The sequence below is a fragment of the Poecile atricapillus genome, chromosome 33 (genome assembly GCF_030490865.1).
Source record: "Poecile atricapillus isolate bPoeAtr1 chromosome 33, bPoeAtr1.hap1, whole genome shotgun sequence".
NCBI lineage: Eukaryota > Metazoa > Chordata > Aves > Passeriformes > Paridae > Poecile > Poecile atricapillus.
In genome coordinates, this window is record NC_081281.1 from 390,881 (window position 1) to 406,375 (window position 15,495).

The following is a 15,495-nucleotide window of genomic DNA, read 5'->3' on the forward strand; positions in this document are numbered from 1 at the left end:
GGAGGGGATTTCGGGGGTCCTGGAGGGGATTTCGGGGATCCTGGGGGGGATTTCGGGGGTCCGGGGGCGATTTCGGGGGTCCTGGGTGGATTTCGGGGGTTCTGGGGGGGATTTCGGGGGTCCTGGGATAATTTCGGGGGTCCTGGGGGGATTTCGGGGGTCCTGGGTGGATTTCAGGGGTTCTGGGGGGATTTCGGGGGTCCGGGGGGGGTTTCGGGGGTCCTGGGGCGGGGCGGTGTCCCCCGGCGGGCACCGGGAGTCCTCCGGGCCGGCAGGGGGCGCTGTGGCGGGCGGGGGCCGGGCGGGCGCGCGGTCGCGGCCCGGCGGAGCCCAGAGACGCGGCCCCGGCCCGGCCCGGCCCGGCCCGCAGGTACCGGGGGGGCCCGGGGGGTCCGGACCGGGGGTCCCGCGGGGCCGCGGGGGCTGCGGGGCCAGGTCTGGGACCGGCGAGGCCGAGGACAGGACCCGGCCGCCTGTGGGGCCGGAGTGGGGGAGTCACCGGGGGGACGCGGGGATGGGGACCCCGTAATGAGCGGGGGGTACCGGGACCGACGTGGGGACGGGGAACCCTCCGGAGGCGTCACCCGGAGGGACACGGGGACAGAGGAGCCTCCGGGGGGGTCACCGGGGGGGACAGGGGATGGGGGACCCTCCGCAGGCGGTGACCCCCGAGGCAGGGCTGTCACTGTCCCCAGCGCGGAGCGGGCCCCGTGTGAGGGGCTGTCACCGCTCCCGGCCGGTTGTGACCCCTCGGTGCGGGGACCGTGACCTCCAGAGCCGGGGTGCCTTGCCGGGGTCACGGTGCCAGCCCCGTGGCCGTGCGGGGGTGTCCGCGCTGGGCTCGGGGCCGTGTCGCTCCCCCGGTGTGGGGAGCCCGGGGTGAGGCGGGCGCTCGGGGCCCGGCGCCGCTTCCTTCCCCTTTCCCGCTGCCCCCGTTCCCCGGCTCCGGCGGCTCCAGGGGCTCCCGGTGGGCAAGCCGGGGGTGCTGGGGACACTGCGGGGCTCTGGGGACACTGCGGGGCTCTGGGGACAGCCCGTGCTGCGGGCACCGGCGGTGCTGGGGACAGGAGCGGGCACAGCGAGGCAGCGGCTCCCCAAGGCAGGGGCGCCGTGCCCGGCCCGGGGGTGCCCCGGGGTGCGGCTCCTTCCTCCGAGCTGTGCCGACGGGACCTGCCCGTGCTGGGGGAGCTGCCCGGAAGGTTCGGGGGGTGCCCGTGTCCCGCGGCGTGACCGGAAACCTCCTCCCTTCCCGTGGCCGGGCCCGCGGCGGGGGTGGCGGCATCGCCCGTGTCCCCGCAGATGCTGTGACAGCCATGTCGGACGAGAAGCCGCCCCAGCTCGTGGATTATTTCGTGGTGGCCGGGCTGGCGGAGGCGTCGCGGGCGCTGGAGGAGGAGCAGCAGCCGCGGCCGGCGCGGCCCGGGGAGCCCATCACGGACGTGGCCGTGATCATCCGCTCGCAGGGCGAGGAGGTGCCCCAGGGCTTCACCTGCATCGAGACCAGCACGTCGGGCCACCCCGTGGACCTCAACGCGGGGCTGCTCAACAACCCCCAGATGTTCCTGTGCTACAAACGCGGGCGGGACAAACCCCCCCTGATCGAGCTGGGGTGAGTGGGGGGAGCCGAGTCGTGCTCTGGGTCACGGCAGCCCCGTGGGGAGCTCCGGGCTGGGGGCACAGCTGGGGAGGTGCCGGTGCCGGCTCCTGGGGGTCCCCTCAGCCCTCTCCCCCCTCAGGGTGCACTATGAGGGCAAGGACCGCCCCAAGCCGGGCTACCAGATCCTGGACACGACCCCCTACAGCCGCTCGGCCAACCTGGCCTCGGGCTCCCCGGGCCACCAGCGCACGTTCCTGACGTTCCGGCGCGCGGCCGAGCCCCCCGGCCACCACACGCTGGGGGTCACCGACATCTGCCTGGTGATGCCCAGCAAGGGCGAGAGCACCCCCCACACCTTCTGCCGCGTGGACAAGAACCTCAACACCAGCATGGTGGGTTTGGGGGGTCCCTTTTGCCCCCCTGGTGCTGCCCAGCCCCTGCTGAGCCCCAAACCCCTCCTTGCAGTGGGGCCCCGCGTTGTTCCTGTGCTACAAGATCGCCGTGGCCAAGGACAACACACTGGTCTACGAGGCAGGTGGGGATCTCGGGCTGGGGGTTCTGGGACCCCCCAGGGGAAGCCAGAGTCCTTTACTGTCATTTTTATTTCTAAAATTATTTTCTGTGTTAATTAATCCCCCGCAGCTCATGCGGGGCTGATTTAGGGGAGGTGCAGGAGCCCCTGGGTCTCCTCACGGGGGTTTGGGGAGCACAGGGGGGGTTTGGGAGCCTTCAGCTGCCCCAGCGCCCCTGGGGGGGCTTTGCCAGGCCTTTGGGACTGGAGTCGCTTACTGGGGAGGTGTGACAGTGGCATCCCTTACTGGGAAGTGTGGCATCCTTTACTGGGGTGACAATGGGGTCCTTTACTGGGGTGACAATGGGGTCTCTTACTGGGGTGACAATGGGGTTTCTTACTGGGGTGACAATGGGGTTTCTTACTGGGGTGACAATGGGGTTTCTTACTGGGGATCGGGGTCAGTTGGGTTTCCTGTTGGGGGGAAGTTTTGGGGGGTGGTTTTGTGGAGCTGTGGGCACTCACCTGGCTGCCACCTCCTCTTTGGGCTGGGGGAGATGACCTGGGGGGCGGATCCTGGTGTCTGTTGTCCATGTGTCCGTGTGTCCATGTGTCTGTGTGTCCGTGTGTCCGTGTGTCCGTGTGTCCATGTGTCCGTGTGTCCATGTGTCCGTGTGTCCGTGTGTCCATGTGTCCCTGTGTCCGTGCAGGGCTGCTGAGCCGCTACCCCGAGCAGGACAGCGAGTCCTTCCCGCTGCCCGAGTCGGTGCCTGTGTTCTGCCTGCCCATGGGGGCCACCATCGAGAGCTGGCCCGTGGGCACCAAGTACCCCCTGCCCGTCTTCTCCACCTTCGTCCTCACCGGCGCCTCGGGGGACAAGGCAGGACGGGGGGCTCGGGGGGCGTGGGATGGGGGTCCCGGGGGTCTCGGCCCCGCTGCTCTGGGGTCCCCGGTGCCGGGGGCTCCCCGCACCCTGACGGCCGCGCCCCGCAGGTGTACGGCGCCGCCATCCAGTTCCACGAGGCGTTCCCGCGGGAGCGGCTGTCGGAGGCGCAGGCGCTGCGCCTGGGGCTGCTCAGCGTGGTGGATCGGCGGCCGGTGCCCGGGCGCTCCCTGCACACCCGCAAGAGCATCTGCGTCCTGTCCCACTGGCCCTTCTTCGACGTCTTCCGCAAGTTCCTCATGTTCATCTACCGCTACTCCATCTCGGGCCCCCACGTGCTGCCCCTGGAGACGTGAGCGCGGAGCAGGGGGGGCCCCGGGGGGGGCGGGGGCCCCGCGGTGACCCCCCCTCTGACGGGGCCGCTCCGCCCGCAGGCACATCTCCCACTTCATGCACAACGTGCCCTTCCCGTCCCCGCAGCGCCCGCGCATCCTGGTGCAGGTGAGTCGCCCGCTGGGGGGGACTGGCAGCCGCCCCCCGGCCCGGCCCGGCCCGGCGCGTCCCCCAGCGCGTCCCCGTGTCCCTGCAGATGTCCCCGTACGACAGCCTGCTGCTGTGCCGGCCCGTGTCCTCCCCGCTGCCGCTCAGGTGCGACTGGGGGTGCTGCTGGGGTGGGGGACGGGTGGGGAGGGGGCCGTGGGTGTGACCAGGCCGTGTCCTCCCCCGCAGCGGGGCCAGTTTCCTGACGCTGCTGCAGAACCTGGGCCCCGACAACGCGGTGGCGCTGCTGGTGGCCGTCCTCACCGAGCAGAAGCTGCTCATCCACTCGCTGCGCCCCGATGTCCTGACCAGCGTGGGCGAAGCCCTGGTGGCGGTGAGTGACCGCAGGGGACACGGCGGGGACGCCGTGGGGCTGGGGATCCCTGTCCTGTGGGGCTGGGGATCCCGGTCCTGTGGGGCTGGGGATCCCTGTCCTGTGGGGCTGGGGATCCCGGTCCTGTGGTGCTGGGGATCCCCGTTTTGTGGGGCTGGGGATCCCTGTCCTGTGGGGCTGGGGATCCCGGTCCTGTGGGGCTGGGGATCCTGGTCCTGTGGGGCTGGGGATCCCTGTCCTGTGGCACTGGGGACCTGCAGTGATGGGGATCCCTGTCCTGTGGGGCTGGGGATCCCTGTCCCACGGTGCCGGGGACCTGCAGTGCTGGGGATCCCCGTTTTTGTGGGGGTGGGGATCCCCGTTTTTGTGGGGCTGGGGATCCCCGTTTTTGTGGGGCTGGGGATCCCCGTTTTGTGGGGCTGGGGATCCCCGTTTTGTGGGGCTGGGGACCGTTGTGCTGAGGACCCCGATCCCACAGGAGCGGGAATCCCGGTCCCGTGGCGTTGGCGATCCTGGTCCCGCAGCTCCGAGACCCCAACCCTGCGGCGCTGGGCCCCCCGTCCCGCCTGGGGGGACCCCGCCGCGCTGACCACCCTCGTCCTGTCCCCAGATGATCTTCCCCCTGCGCTGGCAGTGCCCCTACATCCCGCTGTGCCCGCTGGCGCTGGCTGACGTGCTGTGTGCCCCCGTGCCCTTCATTGTAGGCATCCACTCCAGCTACTTCGACCTCTACGAGCCCCCCCGCGACGTCATCTTCGTCGACCTGGACACCAACACCATTTTCCAGTGAGTGTCCCCGGGGCTGGGGGCGGGAGGGCCGTGCCGGGGTCCCGGGGGGGGTCCCAGGGGGTCCCGCCCTGCTCTCGTGCCTGTGCCCCCAGGAGCGAGGAGAGGAAGCTGCTGTCGCCCCGCGCCTTGCCCCGCCGGCCCTGCAAGGTGCTGCTGGCCTCGCTGCACAGCCTGTCCCAGCAGCTGGATGAGCGTGAGTGGGGGTCCTGGGGGTGTTCTGGGGGTCCTGGGGGTGTTCTGGGGGGTCTGGGGGTGTTCCAGGGGGTGTCCTGGGGGGTCCTGGGGGTGTTCTGGGGGATCCTGGGGGTGTCCCAGGGGTCCTAGGGGTGTTCTGGGGGGTTCTGGGGGTGTTTCAGGGGTCCTGGGGGTGTCCCGGGGGGTCTGGGGGGTGTTTCAGGGGTCCTGGGGGTGTCCTGGGGGGTCTGGGGGTGTCCCAGGGGGTCTCAGGGGTTGCCACATCCCCCACCTCTGCTGTTACAGAGTCATGGAATAGCCCAAATTGGGAGGGACCCCCTGGAATCCCCCCCTGCCTGGGAGGGAACATTTTCCAGGCAGGATCAGGGCTTTGGTTTCATTCCCTCCTTCCCCGGGCATCGGTTCCCGAGCGTTCCAGCCGGGCCCAGCCCCGGGGCCGGTTCCTGACGCCGTCCCGTGCGCGTGTCCCCGCAGTGCTGAGCGCGCCGGGCGAGGAGGAGCCTCCGGAGCTGGTGCTGAGCGACGCCGAGGCCGCGGGGGCGCGCCGGGCGCAGCTGGAGCTGGAGGCTCGGGCGGCTTTCCTGCGCTTCATGGCCTGCGCCCTGCGCGGCTACCGCTCCTTCCTGCGCCCCATCGCGCCCGCGCCCGCCCCGGCCGGCCGCGACGCCGGCAGCCTCTTCGCGCTGCAGGGTGCGTGGGGTCGGCCTGGGGGCTGTTCCCTCCCGTCCATCTCCCCCCAGCCCACCCACTGACCCCTGGCCCCGTGTCCGGCAGGGTTCCTGCGCTCCCGGGAGCGGGCGTACCAGCGCTTCTACGGGCAGCTGCTGCGCACGCAGCTCTTCACGCAGTTCATCGAGGACTGCTCCTTCGCCAGCGACCGCGAGCCCTGCCTCGAGTTCTTCGACACCTGCGTGGACAAGGTGTGTCCTTGGTGTCCCCTTGGTGTCCCCTCGGTGTGTCCCTGTGTCCCCTCAGTGTGTCCCTGTGTCCCCGCGGTGTGTCCCTGTGTCCCCTCGGTGTCCCTGTGTCCCCTCAGCGTGTCCCCGTGTCCCCTTGGTGTGTCCCTGTGTCCCCTCAATGTGTCCCTGTGTCCCCTTGGTGTGTCCCCGTGTCCCCTCGGTGCGTCCCGGTGTCCCCTCGGTGTCCCCATGTCCCCTCAATGTGTCCCTGTGTCCCCTCAGCGTGTCCCCGCGTCCCCTTGGTGTGTCCCCGTGTCCCCTCGGTGTGTCCCCATGTCCCCTTGGTGTGTCCCTGTGTCTCCCTGTGTCCCCTCGGTGTGTCTCTGTGTCCCCTCAGCGTGTCCCCTCGGTGTGTCCCTGTGTCCCCTCGGTGTGTCCCTGTGTCCCCTCGGTGTGTCCCTGTGTCTCCCTGTGTCCCCTCGGTGTGTCCCCGTGTCCCCTCAATGTCTCCCCGTGTCCCCTCGGTGTCCCCGTGTCCCCTTGGTGTGTCCCTGTGTCCCCTCGGTGTGTCCCCGTGTCCCCTCAATGTCTCCCCGTGTCCCCTCGGTGCGTCCCGGTGTCCCCTCGGTGTCCCCATGTCCCCTCAATGTGTCCCCGTGTCCCCTCGGTGTGTCCCTGTGTCCCCTCGGTGTGTCCCTGTGTCCCCTCGGTGTGTCCCCATGTCCCCTTGGTGTCTCTCCGTGTCCCCTCGGTGTGTCCCCGTGTCCCCTTGGTGTGTCCCTGTGTCCCCTCGGCGTGTCCCTGTGTCCCCTCGGTGTGTCCCCATGTCCCCTTGGTGTCTCTCCGTGTCCCCTCGGTGTGTCCCCGTGTCCCCTTGGTGTGTCCCTGTGTCTCCCCGTGTCCCCTTGGTGTGTCCCCGTGTCCCCTCGGTGTGTCCCTGTGTCCCCTCGGTGCGTCCCGGTGTCCCCTCGGTGTGTCCCTGTGTCTCCCCGTGTCCCCTTGGTGTGTCCCCGTGTCCCCTCAGCGTGTCCCCGTGTCCCCACCGTGACCCCGTGGCCCGTCCCCAGGTGCAGGTGGATCTGGAGAAGCCCGAGGACGCTCCCCTGATGGAGCTGGACGATCCCCGGGGCGGGGAGCACACGGTGTTCATCACCCCCCCGGAGCAGCCGGCGGGGCCGGACGGGGCCGAGCCCCCCGCGCGCTACAGGTGAGACCCCCGGGCCCTCCCTGCGCCTCCCCCTGCCCAAACCCCCCTCACCTGTGCCCCCTGCCCAGGTATGACGGGTTCCCCACGCTGCGCCCGGAGCTCCTGGAGCCCCCCCGGGACCCGCTGGTGGCTCAGCTGTGCCAGGCCCGGAGCAGCGCCCCGAGCAGCCCCGCCCCGCGCCGCACCAAGCAGGTGAGGGGCAGCACCTGGGCACGGCTGGCTGGGACACCTGCACGGGGGGCAGGACACTGGCACTGGTGTCCCTGTGTGCTGTGACACCTGCACGGGGGGCAGGACACTGGCACTGGTGTCCCCGGGAGCTGTGACACCGTCCCTGTGAGCTGTGACACCTGGACAGGTGGCAGGACACTGGCACTGGTGTCCCCATGAGCTGTGACACCTGCACAGGTGCCCACCTGGGCACGGCACTGAGGGTCTCAGCCGCCACCCCCTGACTGTCCCTGGTCCCCGATGTCCCCAGGAGATGAAGGTGGCCCAGCGGGTGGCCCAGAAGTCGTCGGCGGTGCCGGAGCTGTGGGCGCGGTGCCTGCTGGGCCACTGCTACGGGCTGTGGTTCCTGTACCTGCCCACCCACGTGCGCGCGGCCCCCGCCAAGCTGCGCGCGCTGCAGCTCGCCTACGACGTCCTGCGCAAGATGGAGCAGCACAAGGTGGTGCTGCCCGACGAGGTGAGCCCAGTCCTGACCTGGTCCTGACCCGCTCCTGACCTGGTCCTGATCTGCTCCTGGCCTGGCTCCTGACCCGCTCCTGGCCCGCTCCTGGCCCGCTCCTGACCTGGTCCTGACCTGGTCCTGACCCACTCCTGGCCCGCTCCTGGCCCGCTCCTGACCCGCTCCTGACCCGTTCCTGACCCGCTCCTGACCCGTTCCTGACCCACTCCTGACCCGTTCCTGACCCGCTCCTGGCCCGCTCCTGACCCACTCCTGACCCGCTCCTGACCCACTCCTGACCCAGTCCTGACCCGCTCCTGACCCACTCCTGACCCGCTCCTGACCCGCTCCTGACCCACTCCTGACCCAATCCTGACCCAATCCTGGCCCAAAAGGGGGTCTGGGGTGGGCAGCGCCGCAGCCACCGGGCCCGGAGGTGTCCAGGGAGCGGCTGCCGAGGGGAGCGGCCGGTGCTGTGTCCGGTGCTCAGGACAGGAGGGACAAACGGGCTGGAGCGGCAGAAGGGAATGGGGAATTCCTGAGGGAGCTGGGAAGGGGCTGGAGAATTCCTGAGGGAGCTGGGAAGGGGCTCAGGCTGGAGCAAAGGAGGCTCAGGGGGAATTTCTGGCTCTGGCTCCTCCCTGGCAGGAGGGGACAGCCGGGGGATCGGGCTCTGCTCCAGGGAACAGGGACAGGAGGAGAGGGAGCGGCCTCAGGCTGGGCCAGGGGAGCTCAGGGGGGATATTCAGGAAAACTCCTCCTGGAAAGGGCGGCCGGGGCTGCGCAGGGGGGTTTGGAGTGGCCATCCCCGGGTGGGCACAGCCTGGTCTGTGCGCTCCTGGGGCTCTTTCCCCCCCGGATAACCGCGTGTGCCCCCAGGTGTGTTACCGCATCCTGATGCAGCTGTGCGGGCAGTACGGGGAGCCCGTGCTCTCCGTGCGCGTCCTGCTGGAGATGAAACGCGCCGGCATCGTCCCCAACACCGTCACCTACGGCTACTACAACAAGGTGACCCCGAGGGGACACACCCGGGCTGGGGTGGGGGGGGGTCCTGGGGGTCCCCTGTCCCCTCTGACCCCGCCGTGTCCCCTTCAGGCGGTGCTGGAGAGCAAGTGGCCGGCGGGGACGCAGGGGGGGCGGCTGCGCTGGGCCAAGCTGCGGAACGTGGTGCTGGGAGCGGCGCAGTTCCGGCAGCCGCTGCGGGAGCGGCGGAGCGCGGCCGGAGACCCCCCGGGTGAGGGGTCTGGGGGGGAACGGGGGGGAACGGGGGGACATTGTCACCCCCCCGCAGGTGATTCAGCCCCTCTGAGCGTCTCGGGGACCTGGGGGGGAACGGGGGGACATTGTCACCCCCCCGCAGGTGATTCAGCCCCTCTGAGCGTCTCGGGGACCTGGGGGGGAACGGGGGGACATTGTCACCCCCCCGCAGGTGATTCAGCCCCTCTGAGTGTCTCGGGGGTCTGGGGATGCCCTGGTGGCGCTCCGCTGTCCCCCCCTGGGGTAGGGGGGTGAGTGGGGTGAGTGGGGGGGCCGCTGTCCCTGACCCCCGTGTCCCCCGCAGGTGACCGGGTGTCCCCGGCCCCGCTGTCCCTGACCCCCGTGTCCCCCGCAGGTGACCGTGTCCCCCCGGCCCCGCTGTCCCTGACTCCCGTGTCCCCCGCAGGTGACCGGGTGTCCCCGGCCCCGCTGTCCCTGACCCCCGTGTCCCCCGCAGGTGACCGGGTCCCCCCGGCCCCGCTGTCCCTGACCCCCGTGTCCCCCGCAGGTGACCGGGTCCCCCCGGCCCCGCTGTCCCTGACCCCCGTGTCCCCCGCAGGTGACCGGGTCCCCCCGGCCCCGCTGTCCCTGACCCCCGTGTCCCCCGCAGGTGACCGGGTGTCCCCGGCCCCGCGCCCCCCGCTGCAGCGCCAGACCACCTGGGCCGGCCGGAGCCTGCGGGACCCGGCCCCGGCCCCGCGCCTGGTCAAGAGCGGCAGCCTCAGTTTCCCCGGCAGCAGCCGCGCCGAGGGGGGGTCCCGGGCGGGGCCGGGGGAGCCCCCCCTGCTCCCCGTCACCCCCAGCCCGCCGCCCCCCCGCCCGCGGGGCCCCCCCGGCTCGGCCGACGGGAGCCTCTCGGACATCGCCACGGACGAGAGCGGCGGGGACGAGGGGGGACCCGGGGGGGGTCCCGGGGGGGGTCCCGGGGGGGTGACCCCACGCCGGGGGTTGGCGGCCAAGCTGCAGCAGCTGCTGTCACCCGGCAAGCGACCCCCCCCGCGCCCCACCGAGCCCCCCCGGGAGCCCGGGACGCGCCGGGGGTCGGAGCAGAGGGACGGGGACCCCTCCTCGCGCCGCAGCCCCGCCGAGACCCTGCTGCGGCCCCGGGAGCGCCCCGAGTCCACGGCGTCCGAGGTACCGGGGCTCTGTGTGTCACCGTGTGTCACCGTGTGTCATTCTGTGTCACCGCATGTCCCTGTGTGTCCCTGTGTGTCCCTGTGTGTCACCGTGTGTCACCGTGTGTCATTCTGTGTCACCGTGTGTCATTCTGTGTCATTCTGTGTCACTGTGTGTCACCGTGTGTCCCTGTGTGTCCCTGTGTGTCACTGTGTGTCATTCTGTGTCACCGTGTGTCACCGTGTGTCACCGTGTGTCACCGTGTGTCCCTGTGTGTAATTCTGTGTCACCGTGTGTCACCGTGTGTCACTGTGTGTCACCGTGTGTCATTCTGTGTCCCTGTGTGTCCCTGTGTGTCTCTGTGTGTCACCGTGTCTCACCGTGTGTCACCGTGTGTCCCTGTGTGTCCCTGTGTGTCTCTGTGTGTCCCTGTGTCACCGTGTGTCACCATGTGTCATTCTGTGTCCCTGTGTGTCACCGTGTGTCACCGTGTGTCACCGTGTGTCACCGTGTGTCCCTGTGTGTCACCGTGTGTCACCATGTGTCATTCTGTGTCACTGTGTGTCACTGTGTGTCACCGTGTGTCACCGCATGTCCCTGTGTGTCATTCTGTGTCACCGTGTGTCACCGTGTGTCACCATGTGTCATTCTGTGTCACCGCGTGTCCCTGTGCCCCCCCTGACCCCGTGTCCCCCCCAGAGCTCCGTGTCCCTGGGCAGTGAGCTGGACCTGTCGGACGCCTCGGGGGGCAGCAGCGGCGCCCCCAAATGCGCCGAGCCCTCGGTGGAGGGGACAGCAGGGACAGAGCCCCCCGCCCTGGAGGTGAGCAGGGCAGGGAGCTGGGGGGCAGAGCCCGGTTTGGGGGGGCAGAGCCCGGTTTGGGGGGTCAGAGCCTGGTTTAGGGCGGTCAGAGCCCGGTTTGGGGGGGTCAGAGCCTGGTTTGGGGGGTCAGAGCCTGGTTTGGGGGGTCAGAGCTCGGTTTGGGGGGGTCAGAGCCTGGTTTGGGGGGTCAGAGCCTGGTTTGGGGGGGTCAGAGCTTGGTTTGGAGGGGCAGAGCCCGGTTTGGGGGGGTCAGAGCCCGGTTTGGAGGGGCAGAGCTCGGTTTGGGGGAGTCAGAGCCTGGTTTGGGGGGTCAGAGCCTGGTTTGGGGGGGTCAGAGCTTGGTTTGGAGGGGCAGAGCCCGGTTTGGGGGGTCAGAGCCCGGTTTGGGGGGGCAGAGCCCGGTTTGGGGGGTCAGAGCCCGATTTGGGGGGTCAGAGCCTGGTTCGGGGGGGTCAGAGCCTGGTTTGGGGGGGTCAGAGCCCGATTTGGGGGGTCAGAGCCCGGTTTGGGGGGGTCAGAGCCTGGTTTGGGGGGTCAGAGCTCGGTTTGGGGGGGTCAGAGCCTGGTTTGGGGGGTCAGAGCCCAGTTTGGGGGGTCAGAGCCCAGCTCAGGCCGGTCAGAGCCCAGCTCAGGCCGCTGCCCCCCAGGTGCTGCTGTCCAGCTGCTCGCGCTGCCCGGGCTGTGCCGGGCTCGTGTTCGACGAGGAGCTCATGGCCGGCTGGACCTCGGACGACTCCAACCTCAACACCTCCTGCCCCTTCTGCTCCCGCTCCTTCGTGCCCTTCCTCAGCATCGAGATCCGCGACTTCCGGCGCCCCCCCAGGTGGGAGCCCCGGGGACCCCCCCGGAAAACTCCTGGAGGACCCCAGGGACAACCTCAGGGACCCCCATCCTCGGTGGGGACGCCCCGATGTCCAAGTGCCCTCCTGATGTCCCCTCCTGCTTCCATCCGTCCTCTGGGGACCCCCAAACGTCCCCCGGTGCTCCCGTGACCCCCCCGTCTCTCCCGCAGCCCCCCCGGGGCCGGCCCGGTGCCCCCCTCCCCGCAGGGGCCGGTGCTCAGCGACCGCCGGCGCTGCCTCGAGCTGGACGAGACCCCCGAGCTCTGCAACGGCTGCGCCGACACCCCGGTACCGGGGGGACACCGGGCCCGGGGCTGGGGGGGCCTGGAGGGGCCTGGGGATGGGGAGGGGGGGGATTCACCCCGGATTTTGGGTGGGGGAGGATCCCTGTGGGGGCTGGAAATGGGGAGGGGTCCCTCATCCCTGGGATTTGGGGTTGGGACAGTCCCACCGGGGATTTGGGGTCTCTGGGGGGGTCCCCGCTGGGTTTGGGGTCTCTGGGGGGGTCCCTGCTGGGTTTGGGGTCTCTGGGGGGGTCCCACCTGGGATTTGGGGTCTCTGGGGGGGTCCCTGCCGGGTTTGGTGGTTCTGGGCTGGGCAGGGGGTCCCTCACCACCACAGTTTGGGGGTCCCAAGTGTGCCCCCACCATTCTGAGGTCCCAGGGAACGGGCAGGGGGTGTCCCCCCACTCTAATTCGGGGGTCCCAAGGGTGCCCCCACCATTCCAAGGTCCCAGGGAACAGGCAGGGGGTGTCCCCCCACTCTAATTCGGGGGTCCCAAGGGTGCCCCCACCATTCCAAGGTCCCAGGGAACGGGCAGGGGGTGTCCCCCCGCTCTAATTCGGGGGTCCCAAGTGTGCCCCCACCATTCTGAGGTCCCAGGGAACGGGCAGGGGGTGTCCCCCCGCTCTAATTCGGGGGTCCCCCCGCCCACAGCCCCCGGGGCGCTGGGAGCGCGTGGCCTTCGCCTACCTGAGCCCGCTGGTGCTGCGCAAGGAGCTGGAGAGCCTGGTGGAGAACGAGGGCGGGGAGCTGCTGGCGCGCCCCGAGCTCGTGGACAGCCACCCCATCATCTACTGGAACCTGGTGTGGTACTTCCAGCGCCTGGCCCTGCCCAGCAACCTCCCCCTGCTGCTGCTGGGCTCCCAGCACGCCCCCCGCGACCCCCAGGTGGGCTTTGGGGGGCTGGGGGTGGCTGGGAGGGGCTCGGGGTGGGGCTGTGCTGACCCCCCCCGGCCCGGCCCGCAGCCCCCCGAGCCCTCCCGCGTCCGTGTGCGGCTCCTGTGGGATGTGCTGAGCCCCGACCCCGAGAGCTGCCCCCCGCTCTACGTCCTGTGGAGGCTGCACAGTGAGCGGGGAACGGGAACGGGGAACGGGGATGGGGAAATGGGGATGGGAACGGGAAATGGGGAACGGGGATGGGGATGGGGATGGGGATGGGGAATGGGGAACAGGGATGGGGAATGGGGATGGGAACGGGGATGGGAACGGGGATGGGGATGGGATGGGGATGGGGATGGGGATGGGGAACAGGGATGGGGATGGGAATGTGGGAATGGGTGTTTGGGAGTCTGGGGATGGGGATGGGAATGGGGTTGTGGGAATGGGGGTTTGGGGGTGTGGGGGTGTGGGAATGGGGATTTGGGGGTTTGGGAATGGAGAATGGGGATGGGGATTTGGGGAGTTGGGATGGGAATGGGGGTTTGGGAATGTGGGAATGGGGGAATGGGGGAATGGGGGAATGGGGATGTGGGAATGGGGGTGTGGGAATTGGGGTTTGGGAATGGGGGTTTGGGGGTGTGGAGGTTTGGGGGTTTGGGGATGGGGGAATGGGGGAATGGGGATGTGGGAATGGGGGTGTGGGAATTGGGGTTTGGGAATGGGGGTTTGGGGGTGTGGGGGTTTGGGGGTTTGGGGGTTTGGGGATGGGGGAATGGGGTTGTGGGAATGGGGGTTTGGGGGTGTGGAGGTTTGGGGGTTTGGGGGTTTGGGGATGGGGGACACCGGGGGGTGGAAGGAGCAGGGGAAGAAGAGCAAAGCTCAGGGGTTCAGGGACACGCTGGGGACACTGGGGGCATCCCCCAGGGGATTTGGGGACGCTGGGGTCACTCTGGGGTGACACTTTGGGGTCCCCCAGGTAACATCCCCCCACGGCTGCACCCCTGGGGCCCCCCGGCCCCCCCGTTCTCGCTGCCCTTCCTCGAGGCCCTGCTGAGCCACGTGGGGCTCAACGAGGTTCACAAAGCCATCGGGCTCTTCCTGGAGACCCTGGCAGCACCTGGAGCCCCCCGAACGCTGCACAGGTACGGGCAGAGCCCCCCAAATCCCCCCAAAATCCTCCCAAAATCCCCCCCAAATCCCCTCACGGCTCCTCCTGCAGGAGCATCTACCGGGAGCTGCTGTTCCTGACGCTGGCGGCGCTGGGCCGGGAGCACACGGACATCGGTGAGGGGCTCGGGGGGGGTCTGGGGGGGTCTGGGGGGTTCAGGGGGTCTGGGGGCTCAGGGCTGACCCCTCTCTCGCCCCCCACAGCCGCCTTTGACCGCCGGTACCGCTCGGCGCTGGGCAAGCTCGGGGGGGCCCTGGGCCGGGACGAGCTGCGGCGGCGCCGGGCGCAGCCCCCCAGCGCCAAAGCCTCCGACTGCCGCCGCACCTTCGGGGCTCCCCCCGAGTGCTGAACCCCAAAAACGCTCCGGGGGGGGCACAGGAACCCCAAAAAAACTCCGGGGGGGGACAAGGACCCCCCAAAAAACTCCGGGGGGGCACAAGGACCACCCCAGCCAGTGTTAAACGGGACCCCCAAAGTGTCACAGGGACCCCCCGAGTGCTGAACCCCCAAAAGCTCCGGGGGGGACAAGGACCCCCCCAAAAGCTCCAGGGGGGCACAGGACCCCCCAGCCAGTGTTAAACGGGACCCCCACGAGGTCCCCCCGAAATGTGACAGGGACCCCCCAGGCCACCCCCGGGACCCCCCTCAAATGCTCCAGGGCGGGGAGAAGAGACCCCCCCCCCCCCCCGTAACCCGCAGGCTCACGACGGGTTTTCTATGCCAGTGTTAAAATATTTTTATTTATTTATTCCCCCCCGCAGAGTGAGAGCGCGGATGGGACGGGCAGGGGCGGCTCTGGGGGGGTTCCCCTTCCTCGTTTCTGCCCCGGTTCTCAGCCGGGGGGGGGTTTGGGGTGGTTTTTTTCCCCCCTCAGGAGGTGTCAGGGCAGCTGGGTTTGGGTTTGTGTCCCCCCCGCTCTCCCGGGCCCCCCGGGGGGGTTCGGTGGCCATCGGGAGGGGGTTCGGGGCCGCCCCCTCCCCTCGCACTGTGCAATAGCAGCCCCCGCCCCAGGGGCCTGTAAATAAAAGCTGCTGCGGTATTTTCCCCGCTGCCTCCAGGGCGATTTATTTCGGTCTTGGGGTGGGTCTGGGGGCTGTGGGGGGGGGGGGGGTGAGGCCGTGTCCGCCATCTTCGGCCCTGGCACGGCCCGGCCGCTGCCCTCACGCCGCCATCTTGGATCCTGGCACGGGCCTCGCGCCCGCCGGGCCCCGCGCGCCGCCGCTCCGCCGGAACCGGGGCCGTGCGCGGGTTCTTCCCGGTACCCCCGGAGACGGGGCCGCCCCCGGAGCCACGCGCGGCCTCGCACCGGCGCCACGTGGGGCGGAACCGGGCCGGTACTGGGCCCGGGGCCGCTACGGCGGCTGCGAGGGGCCAAAACTCCCCGGCGGGCCGGGGGAGAAGTCGCGCGCCGCCACCGCGCGCCGCCCGCGGTACCCGGATGTTCAGACTCGGGGACCCATTAAAGGCGCCCCGCGGGGAAGCTCGGCGCGTTCCCATTGGTGCA

The 15,495-nt window shown here is 70.1% G+C and overlaps 1 protein-coding gene across 1 annotated transcript; it reads left to right on the plus strand.

Moving 5' to 3' along the window:
• Positions 1 to 973: 973 nt before the first annotated feature.
• Positions 974 to 15,035, plus strand: DENND4B (DENN domain containing 4B). Its single transcript, XM_058860187.1, has 26 exons — positions 974 to 1,609; positions 1,737 to 1,989; positions 2,063 to 2,132; positions 2,819 to 2,988; positions 3,102 to 3,343; positions 3,426 to 3,492; positions 3,581 to 3,639; positions 3,721 to 3,865; positions 4,476 to 4,651; positions 4,747 to 4,847; positions 5,324 to 5,539; positions 5,624 to 5,769; positions 6,816 to 6,955; positions 7,024 to 7,147; positions 7,437 to 7,643; positions 8,505 to 8,633; positions 8,721 to 8,859; positions 9,493 to 10,016; positions 10,698 to 10,820; positions 11,468 to 11,643; positions 11,833 to 11,950; positions 12,599 to 12,832; positions 12,911 to 13,010; positions 13,800 to 13,965; positions 14,043 to 14,107; positions 14,195 to 15,035. The coding sequence occupies exons 1-26, from the start codon at positions 1,314 to 1,316 to the stop codon at positions 14,338 to 14,340; spliced, it is 4,332 nt and encodes a 1,443-aa protein (XP_058716170.1). The 5' UTR covers positions 974 to 1,313; the 3' UTR covers positions 14,341 to 15,035.
• The last annotated feature ends 460 nt before the right edge of the window (positions 15,036 to 15,495 follow it).

What these genes read in the sequence shown, in the direction of transcription:
- DENND4B (XM_058860187.1), top strand. Translation starts at nt 1,314, where the DNA reads ATGTCGGACGAGAAGCCGCCCCAGCTCGTGGATTATTTCGTGGTGGCC. An exon ending in CACACTGGTCTACGAGGCAG is followed by an intron (nt 2,133 to 2,818) that starts GTGGGGATCTCG and finishes GTGTCCGTGCAG; the next exon opens with GGCTGCTGAGCCGCTACCCC. An exon ending in TCGACACCTGCGTGGACAAG is followed by an intron (nt 5,770 to 6,815) that starts GTGTGTCCTTGG and finishes GCCCGTCCCCAG; the next exon opens with GTGCAGGTGGATCTGGAGAA.